An 11,053-nucleotide genomic window follows, 5' to 3' on the forward strand; every position below is an offset into this window, starting at 1 on the left:
ATCCATATGCTACAACCAAAGACATTTATCAGCTTAATACATCACAACTTGTGACGGAAGTTTGTCAAACAGGGAAACAAAGAAAAAAAATCTCGAAATTTTTACGACCTGAGTTGAAATTTTTAAAATATTCAAAAAATTTCCAGACTAAATGTTGGTTGTCCCTGTAAGTTGTTGTTGCTTGGGTGATTCAAGCGAAGGAATAATTTACCCTCATTCCCTCATTTAATGAACTTCGTCGATCAGTTGCTATAGATGTTTACGTGGTGCCTTCCTCAAAGCTGTCTTGTTAAAATCAATACCGAACGAAATGTTTGCTTTGGAGCTATGCCAGACGGACTGTCGAAGCTCTAAAAAAAGATTTGGTCCATAATGCAAATGATAAATTTAGCATAATAATGACAGCTAGACCATCTTTACCTTTCCGTGATGGAAATGTATAAAAATATAATTAGTAGTTCTTATACGTCTGGAGAATTGATAGATAAAACAAGGATAGAAGTTAATTAATAATAGGTGATGTTGTCACAATTTTTATAATTTTGAAGGGCGCTAGCGCTTAATAACCCGCCACCTTTAGATAACGAGATGAAACGAGAAAAAGAAACTGTCAACGATTATCATTAAAATTTCATGGCAATTAACAGTTAGCTGGCAACGAATAAAAATTAGCGGTCAAACTGTACTGAAAGAGCTGACATATATTTTTCGTTAATTATCATGTTATTTGTGTGGGCGATTTGCCCGTCCGGTTACGTAACGCTCGACAAGTGTTACCGTTTTTGTAGAAACATCACTGTTGCTATGAAGTCATTATGTGTACGTTTTATTTCATGTCACATGATTCTCCCTCTCAGTGGGTTACCAGTGGAGATGGCACGCAATGTGAGACATCTGTATACGGGGGAAGAGGGCTGCCATATGAAAAGGTCGAGGAAGCTCGTCGGATAATTTGAATTAAACCCCTAAAGGAGACCAATCTGGGTGTGTTTCGAACTTTAGGTACCACTAAAACGTAATATGCTCGATTACCAGCCGCTATTCAAGAAAGGAGCCCGCGCTAGTAGACAGCTAAAAATAGTGGCGTTTTGTCATCAAGACCCTAAGTGAGACCAGAATTCTTGATTTATACCCCTAAGCGAGGCGACGAGCATTCCCTACCTTTTCATATGGGAGTCCCCCCCCCCCCCCGGGCATCTGTAAAAACATGAAAGGATGTTTATGTTAACTTTTAGTTGGCTCAGCTTTGAGCCTGATAAAATGAAGCTGCAGGCCACACGCTGCTAGCTAGCGCTTAACATATGGACTACGACTTCACTGTCTCCTGATCGGCATAACAACTGATTACAAATGGCCTGTAGATCGATACTAATGAACTTCGTAATAATGATTTCGGACAAGGTTTTTTGCATCTTTCTTTCTTTGTTCGTTTTTGAACCTCTTGCCTAATGGGCAGCTATTGTTAGCAATAAATTTGCAAGTATGATATTGACTCCTTGATTTTATATTAGAAGTAAACACTGTAGATATCAACTTACGGCTATTTTCTAGAGAGATTCAGGTCAAACACTCAAAACTATATTTGAATATCGTAACTAACATTCTCGCTCGATAAATAGATTAAATATAAGGCTGAACAAGAAGCGAAAGGAAGCTTAAACAAAGAAATTCATGGCCGTGACGGTGTTTGGACAAAACAGCATAGCCGGATTTTTACGATTTTACTTCTCCTTTTGCGCTTAGTGTTAGTTTCGATTGAGACTCTGATGTATCAAACACTTAAGACAGTGTTTAACCCCATTTCCAAACACCTCGAAGTAAAGGAAAGTTCGTCAAAAATACTCCGCTGCGCGTCGCATTTTCAACACTCCCAGCTCAGTTTTTGCTCATAAAAATCAGATGGTTGTTGTGTTGAGATGACGTGTGTGATTCTGACTTTCAGTATTATTGTTCGGACAACTTTTTAATGTTTTGATATAAATTTTAACTCTTCAGACTTAAATGAAGTCATTATTACAAATCGAAAGTTTGATTCCTATCTGGCCGGCGGCTGCCGGTTTCGCCCCATGGCGAGTTCGCCCCAACCGAGTTCGCCCCCACATCGACTCAACTAGCGATTAAGTGCTTAAAATTTATCTTTCTCTTACCGAGAAAAAAAGACAACATTGTGCGCATGATTAAACAAAATCACACAAAACATGTTTATTTTTCGTTCTTTGATCTATTGAAGGTGAAGGCAAACTCGAATTAGAAAGTTCGGAATAAGTTCAGGGGTGCGAACTCGGTGGGGGCGAACTCGCCATGGGGCGAAACCAGTATCATTCCATGATAAACAGTGACATCCCAGTAAAACAGCAACAATGACGTAATTCCATCATTACCAATTTACAAATCAGTTATTTACATGAACATGAACCTGGCCTGTAGAATTTTCTGTGGATCATGAAATTAGGCTCCGTCCACACTGCACCGGAGAAATTTGAAAACGGCGTTTTCATTCTGAAAATGCATCAAATGTTTCCTGTCCACACTACGCCGGAAAAATTCGAAAACGCAGCAATCACCGGTCATTTTGGATTTGTGTTTGACGAAAACTCGGGCAGGGAATCGAAATCACATGATTATCGTCAGTGGCCGCGGCCGCACTAGAGAGTTTACCGGGTTATTTCTAATTAATTAATTACGGTTAACCGGGTTACCGAAAAATCGTGATGCGACCGCTAGTTTCGGCTGTGCATGGAACTTAAATCGGGTTTACGGTTACCATGGAAATTAATTGAAGAACAATAGATTTTTTAACCGGGTTAGGTTAATTTTAAACCACCTTTTTCCGTGCTTTAACCCAGGTTAGTGGTCTCTTATCAGCAGTCTGATCAGCGCTACACGGAAGCGAGTGTTTCTTTTTGCCATAAATGGCGACAGAATACGACAAAGGACGTGAAAAGAGTCGAAGTTCATTCGAAATTGCTCTCTAAAAAAGTCATGCATGGCAGGATTCCTATGGATTTCCCCAAACCATCGCTGGTTTCTCGGATATACCCAGACTCGAGCACGATTCATTCGACGGCGATGGAGAACACTCTGAAGTCTACGCGAAATTAACATCATGTTTGAAAGAACTGCCTTAGAAATTTGCGTAGTGCGCATTAGAAGGAAGAGGGACTGCCTTAGCCGTGAGTGGAGAGAAAGAAACGAAAACAAAGAAAAAGAATCGAGAATATAACAACAGACTGAACAGGGTCCTCGAAGTCTGCCATTTTGTTGATTTATCTGATGACGTCAATTGAGTTTAACCCACTTCATAACCCATTTCAGTGCGGCCGCTCATAAAATATAACCCCGTTATTTTATTATAACCAACCTTTAACCGAGTTAAGTTGTTTACAAATTTTAACCAGGTTTCTAAAAAATAAACCCAGTTAACTCTCTTAGTGTGGCCGCAGCCAGTATCGTGATTTCGTCGTTTTCGAAAAGCTCCATTTTCAAAATGTTTTCCGTCCACACTAAAACTCAAAGTCGGCGTTTTCAAATGCCTACGTTTTCGAAAACCTCCACTTTCGAGACGGATTAGTGCAGGCGGTAGGTCTAACGAAGAAATAAAGCTGCGTTTTCAAATTTCTCCGGCGTAGTGTGACGCTTCCTACAATTCTTGTATGGGGGGAAATGTGCAGTGTCGAGCGCAATTTTGGCGCGAAATTGTTTCATCGGGTGCGTTCATTGGTCGAAATTGCGGTGAATGGTTGACCACCGGTTTGAAATTTCTTGCGCGTAGGAACACTTGATCAAACACAGTCTTTCATTTATAAACGCGACTATTTTGCTTTTAAAAGAGAAATTTAAGTGTATACTTACAGGGTATACAGGTAAGTGTCCAGTGCCAACGCTAAAATGTATAGGATTGGAAGGAGTAGGTCTTTGAAGTAACTTGCTTCGAGACAATGAGACCATGTGCTTCGACCTAGCTTCGATCTACGAAGGCTTTCAACTTCTTTGATTAGTCTAGTTAACAAAGTTCGCTTGTTTGACTGCAGATCGATGCAAGAGTGAAAGTCATTTTCCCACTGCAGCCAAATTATTCCTTCTTCCCGTAACCGAGATATCAGGAACAAAAAGGTCAGTTAAACTTTCATTTGTTTGTTTTAATTTTACGATCCGCACTCCTGACATGTTTGTAAGTAAGCTTTAGCTAAAACTTACCAAAAATAATATAAATGTGCAGCTTCCTTTCTGACCGATTCCTCTTGTTTGAAGATCTTTTCTTAGAAGCCATTTCGATTCATATTTTTAGTATTTCTGCTTCTCAACTTAATTCATCGCAATCTGAAGGTTCTCGCATCGCTTCGAGCGGCACGTACGTCAAAGTGAGCTGAAGTTGGGCGCTGAATTGGGAAAGTTTTTAGAGTTATGAGTTTATTTTCACTGAGTTTTTTAACTTTCTTTAGGGTCTCTTCTTTGAGGAGGATAAAGGATGTTTTACTCAGTTGACATTTTGACAAGGAAAGGAAGACTTGGACTTATTTGGTAAGCTTGAGAACAACTTGATAAGCGTTATGTACTTTTGTTCGCATACTCTTCCCACATGCAGATGGTCGGCGGAAAGTTAGAAACCAATTTTTAGCTTACAACAAAGGACCCAAAATAATAGTTTACTTTTCATAACTTCAAAGCTAAGCTACAAAGAACCCAAAGAACCAAATAACTTACCAAGATGGACTATCCATCGTGATTTCGTTTCGCTTCACTGACCGGTAACAAATTGCTCTTCGTTACAAAGAGGACATAAAACGTGATGTAAAAAGTATGCTTAACTGATTAGCTTATACTGGTATATTTTTTTTATCCAAAGGTTGGCTGCCACATATGGCGATTCAAAGAAAGGGATGGCAAATCGGGATTTTCGAAATGTTAATATTCCAAGAGCGTGGTAAGTTAAACACAATTATTCAAATCATGTTATGTAAGACTTAATTAAAAGATATCGATCATAGTTTTCATTGGAGGCTCTTTCTCGTAGAGTCCTTGCAAAGAATTTTATGTGACCTCATGTAAGCTTATATTTGGTGTACACAAAATGTAAAAAATATTCTTTAGTTTGAAAACTGTTTACATTGTGCTGTATGATAATAGTGAAAGAAATTCTAAAAAACCCTTAAAGTGCACCTAACCCCCAAATTTTTTTTCGCTAAAACAAATCTAGACTTTATTTGAAGCATTTGGGCGAAGAAATTTTTGAATTTGGTTGAATCCTCGATTTTCTATGCCCTTTCAAAGTCGCGATTAAGTGTTTCACGACCGCGTTTTAGGGAGTCTGGGGCGGCGGTACCTGATGACGTCTACCCAGGAACCAAACACAATAGCGCCTCAGTCAACTCACTGTATTTGCTCGAGAAAATAGAATGCAAAACTAATCGTACCGATGTATTTTGGGACTAAAACGTCCAAGTTTTGTCTCAGAATCATTTCTTTTTCGTCACTGGAGTCAGAGTTAAGTTTCGATTCGGAAGGCTCCGAAATAAACTTCGATCGAGCACGTTCGACAACTGTGAACTCACTGCTTAGAGCTTTGAGAGCAATTTACAATATTTCAAGCGACGACGGGGAAGACGTCTTTGCGGACGAGCTGCTTGTATATTAGGAATGGAAAGCTAGATACGAAGTGGAGGAGCAGGCAAACGAACAGCAGGAAAGAAAACTCAAGGACTGCTTTGGATGGTAATTTCGTCAACTAAACATAAGATTCCCACGCGTGTTTATAGCCGGTTTACATTTGTCCTTACCGAGAATGTATTTTGTCAAGGTTCTGTTAAATCCAGTTTGTGTTTTACCTTCAGTTGAATGCTTCATGTTTATAAGAGCGACGTACGTGTTGCAGTTTTCGAGACTTGATGACCTCCAAAACATTGGCTTCGATCGATTGAAAATCGTATTGTTTGGAGCTGTATTTTTGAAGCTGCGGGAAGCAAGGCGGAAGGAAACATTTCATGCAATTACCGATTTCACATTGTCACACGTTTTAAGTCGTAACTCCAAATAACCAATGTAAATTGTTCTCAAAGTTTGCAGTGAAATTCGTCGGATAAGCGAAAAGGGTGTGTTCCCTAAGCGGTCCGCAGATAATGTTACGCAGTCATATTTTCGACGCTATTGCACAGAATCTTTGTCACACTGCTGATTTCCAAACCTTCGAAAAACTCTGTGAGTCTAACAATTTTGTTATCATGTAATTCTAGAGGATTAATCTTCGACTTTCATCTAAATCGAAAGAGAAATAAGTGTTGGTTAGCGGCGTACAGTTGCGATCTATTTACATATCAGTATAACGCTTCTTGATCATGACCGGATCACACAACTTTGCCGGTTATGTTATAAATACTGCGGGATTGGAAGATATAGGTTGTCGGTGGTATTTCTACAAATTGCTGGTTAGCTTTAAGCAGAAAATTTATGAAAATAGCGTTCGAAAGTCTGCGGAACAAATTCCAGTGAGAGTTCTTCAATGGTTCTCACAGATTCAGTTCGCTTGTTTCGGTTCGACAAAATCAACCATCGTTTACGTCTTTATTGCACCATTAGCCGATCATCGTCAGTAAATTGTACAGTATATCTTTCTTTAAATCTGGAATATTGCTGCAACAGCCGATAGCGCCTCTGGAAGGCGTTTCTGCGCACTTTTCGAATGTGTATTGCACCATCCTGAAGGAAATGAGAGGAAATGAGAGGAAATGAGATATCCAACCTTCCTGGGTAGACGTCACAAGAGCCGCTGGACCCATTCTCCTCAAACTCGGTCGTGAAACAAAATGGCGGTGTTTTGGAGCTATTTTCGAGATTTCGTCGTGGCACAGAAAATCGAGGATTTAACGGAATCCAAAAATTTTTTCGCAGAACTATTTCAAATAATAAGTAGATTCGTTCTAGCGAAAAAAAATTTTGGGGGTTAGGTGCACTTTAAGGGAGCAAGGTTAGAGCAGTGTTGAGAGTGTGTCATATGTAGGTTGAGTTTGTTGTTGGTTCTCGCCTTGCTCCAAGAGTTTTTCTCTGGGTACTCCAGTTTTCCTCCCTCCTGAAAAACCAACATTTCCAAATTCCAGTTCAATCAGGATAAAGGATCTGCAAGAAAAACAGCAAGAGCTGATGTGGCTTCCTCTCCAAATATTATTAATTTTTTTTTTATTTTTAAGTCTTATATTAATAGGGATGGATTGAACAAGATTTCATGTCAATATATAAAAATACTTCATGGAAAATGTGTCCATATGGTATTTATGCATGAGTTAGTAAGTATCAGAAATTGAACAAGTGAGATTTCTGATACAAATCGACGAGGGCGCAAATACCATACAGACACACTTTCCATGCTGTATTGTGCTTATTATATGCACACTGAGATTCAAGCAACAAGCTCATGAAAGATTATTATAAACATCCTTTACATAAGAAATTGAATAATTTTATTCAATAACATCTCGCTTAGTTTTTTTCTCTCGTGTTTCTGCTCTCCATGCTTTCAACATATTTCTCTACTGAAGTTGCATATGCAACCAATTTTTTCTCGCTTGTTTTTTTCAAAGAAATATGTCTTTGAAAACAGTCCTTAGAGCAATTTGCGGACAGTTTGAAAAGTGAAACGCTACCAGTCGGGCATGAATGAGAATCGCTGTGATACGGCTCACACATGGAGAAACATGATACGCGGCTCCCGATTGGACGTATTATTTTCTCCACATGTAAAAAAAGCAATATGCAACATTTGATTGGGTTTCCACTACTTAGATAATTTGACTTTATCAACTGGATTGATAATGTGAATGGCCACCATAAAGAGATTCAAATTCAAGGAGCGAATCGAGGAATTGTGGGTTGTGTGTGGTTTATATACAGAAAGATGGAGCTATGCTATTGGTTGGTGCATGGTTACGTGAAAAACAACAGCATAAATTAGTTGAATGAAAAGTGTTCGTTGATACCATGAGGATTAAGAGTGCCGATTTGAAAAATAAATTTTTATTCTAGAGTTTTGCGGCTTTCCATGCTTCCTTGATGTAGGGAAAGACCGCAGACTGCCATATGTTGCTTGGTTTAGTCCAGTTTTGCGGCTTTCCCTGCTGGACGGGCTTGAGAATGAGAATTTATTTCACATCTTTTCAGTGAGTACATGTAGATCTCAGTATGTATATACATACCTTAACTAACCCCCAGAGTACAAAACCTGGAGACGGCTAGAAATCTTTGCATTGTAAGAATATAATTTTCGACAATGTCTGAATACTCTCCGACAATCACCCGAAGGCCTTCCGAACGTTCCCGACATCTCGAAAATAACGAAATTAATGAAAAAAAAATTAACAAGAGCCACAGTAGGTAGTTCCCGGGAGGTTTGGTGCTCTAACCGGGAGACCGGGAGATTTGATGAAAAACTTGGAGACTCCCGGGAAAACCGGGAGAGTTGGTAGGTCTGTATATAATAAAGGTCATCACTATATGTCCTGTATAGCTCTACTGGTGTTACCAATTAATCATAATTACTGAAGGAATATGCAGCGTTACTTATTTAACTATACCATTTTATTTTAAATCTACCAGTGTTCTACTACGAATGCCATTCTCTTATTGGCTACGCTACTAGATAGTGAGCAGCTTAGCATTGTGTGGTTGTTAACAAAATGGCAGTTGCTTCTTTGCATTTTCCAAGTGTCTCTGAAGAGGATTTCAAAAAAGTCTTTAACGACTAGTAGATTTATACTTAAACAATTGGATTATTTGCTCTTGATTTAATGCATTGTAATTGACTTACAGCTGTGGCCTTGTGACCAAACATGACTCGTTCACACATGTTTTCCTGCAATTCATGCCGGCTACATGTATTTACCTTGAGTTTTGGTTGGTTCAATGGATAGTTAGTGTCCTTTTTGATTGGCCAGAGTGATAACCTTGGTTTAAGTTTCACAACATTCAGTTGAAAACCCTTCTATACAGATAACAGACATTGTTTATTTTTGCCTTAAGTTTAGCTTATTAGAGTGCAGAAACCTCCAAACCCTCCCATTTCCCCCAGCCTGAATTGCGGGGTTGCTCCCCACAATATTGCTAGATTGATTGTATTGTGATGACAGAAGCCTTAGCTAAAGAGAAATTTAGCAATAATTTGAAATAAAGAGAAAGTGCTTTTAGTAAATAGCCATTACACTACTGTATTTTATGATAAATGACCTACTCATTCCTTTTATTAATTTTTTTTTTCAGTCATGATATTGTGAATCCTGTTGTGCCATTTGCCCTTCGATTGTCATCCAACCTAATGATTGGTGTGGTGCGAATCTATCGTAAACAAACACAAACTGTATGGGGTAAGGACATGCAATTATTACTACTCTGGGAGCATATGTAATCAATCAATCAATAATTTTGCTCCGAGTTTTTCACTCAAATGTTCTTGAGTATTTCCGTGCATATTTCAGGCTCCATTGAGCCAATCACTCTGATCTGGGTATCATTGGAAAGATCTTTTTCTCCTGCAGAATTTGAGTGCAGATGATGCCAATTTTGGCAAAGGTGATGACATGAGAAGTGGAACAAAGGCCAATGCTCATCATGGCCAGTTATGGCCAGTACAGGCATCAATGGAATGGATGAGCCAGCTCAAATGTTATATCAATCCCAGGGGACTCCCATAAGAAAAGGTTGGGAATGCTTGTTGTCTCACTTAGGTCTCACTTGGGGTGTTCAGGATGAAGCGCCACTATTTTTAACTGTCAAGGTATCTTTTAGGAAGTACTCGAATAAATAACAACAACAAAAATGCCCTCATTTCCATTTTTAGGTTCAATTTTGGCCACTATCTGGAGTGCAGTCTACTAAAGCGGGCTCCTTTCCTGATCAGTGGCTTATAATTAAGCCTATTCCATTTTAAGTACCAGTGGTATCTTTTAGATGTCAAATAAAGCCCGAGCCAAGCCCATATTGATCTCCTTTAGAGGTTTAACTCCAATTTTCTGACAAGCATCCCCGACCTTTTCATAAGAGTTTCCTCCCCCCAGAATCTAAATCCTCTTAAATCTTTCTCTTGTATTTACTGTCCCCTTTATGTGTCACGTGGCACACAGGGCTGCAACCCTCTTACTCATGTAGGAAGTAACAAAAAGCACCTCTGATGTTAACCAACTAGTAAAACAGAATTCTTATGACCTAATGTATTCAATGAAATAATTTATGTTTTGTCTTGGTAGTTGAAGTTGCACAGATGTGGAAGACTATAAAGAATGCCTCGGGACTACGACCCAGTGAAATTGATATGATAAATCAAGCATCAAGGTATAAAAAACATATGTCACAAGTTTTAATAACGGCAAGGAGTCTTGTAATACACTCCTGCTAGACTTGGAACAAGTCCTAAAATGTTATGATAATTATGTTTGCAACAAGTTGCGAGTTTGTTTTAACCAGAACAATGTCAGGAATTAATGGCATAATTTCCAGAATTCAATGGAGTTTTACTTCAATGTTACTATAATGTTATAGTTTACTAACATTATAGGGTATTTTAGTGTCAATGGTTGTTTCATAGTTGCCCGTGTATGTGACTTGGGGTTATGTTAAGTGTGGAATATTTTACTGAAAAAACGTACTTTAGAAGTAATCGTTAGGTTTAAACACCCAAATCAGTGCAAAACCTGATAAAAGTGCTTTACTGGCTTTAATTTGAAAATGCTTTTTGCCTTTAAATCATTCTACAATCATAATCTTGGTTAAAAGATAAAAGTTTGTCCTGCCCTTGTTCCGGCCATTTATCCCGGTTTTACACATAGTATTTGTGATTCACTATCAGTTTGTTTTAACCAGAGAGACGTGTGAGATAAGGCTAAAGAAATAGTAAGAGTAGTGTAAAGTTGGCGATTGATCGCAACTGACAGGTACAACTGATCTTTTACCAGAGAGGAAGCTATCACAGACACGTTGGATTTCACAACTGAATCGTTTCGCTGGGATCTTGAAGTTCATTCCATAGCGCTGATTGGTCAAGTAAGCAATATTAACAGAAAACAAATGTTCAGAA

The 11,053-nt window shown here is 38.7% G+C and overlaps 1 protein-coding gene across 2 annotated transcripts in view; it reads left to right on the plus strand.

The window, feature by feature from the left end:
• Window positions 1-4,033: 4,033 nt before the first annotated feature.
• LOC110041629 (uncharacterized) overlaps window positions 4,034-11,053 on the plus strand; it is a 23,007-nt gene continuing 15,987 nt past the window's right edge. For both annotated transcript variants that reach the window (XM_089289496.1, XM_089289501.1), the window contains exons 1-6: window positions 4,034-4,113; window positions 4,443-4,521; window positions 4,847-4,924; window positions 9,244-9,347; window positions 10,227-10,311; window positions 10,932-11,019. In XM_089289496.1, the coding sequence (XP_089145622.1) occupies window positions 4,469-4,521; window positions 4,847-4,924; window positions 9,244-9,347; window positions 10,227-10,311; window positions 10,932-11,019 (408 nt within the window). In that variant the 5' untranslated portion in view covers window positions 4,034-4,113; window positions 4,443-4,468. The remainder of the gene's footprint in view (window positions 4,114-4,442; window positions 4,522-4,846; window positions 4,925-9,243; window positions 9,348-10,226; window positions 10,312-10,931; window positions 11,020-11,053) is intronic.

The sequence above is a fragment of the Orbicella faveolata genome, unplaced genomic scaffold (assembly GCF_042242905.1).
Source record: "Orbicella faveolata isolate gen_17 unplaced genomic scaffold, um_ofav_v1 contig_1, whole genome shotgun sequence".
NCBI classification, from domain to species: domain Eukaryota; kingdom Metazoa; phylum Cnidaria; class Anthozoa; order Scleractinia; family Merulinidae; genus Orbicella; species Orbicella faveolata.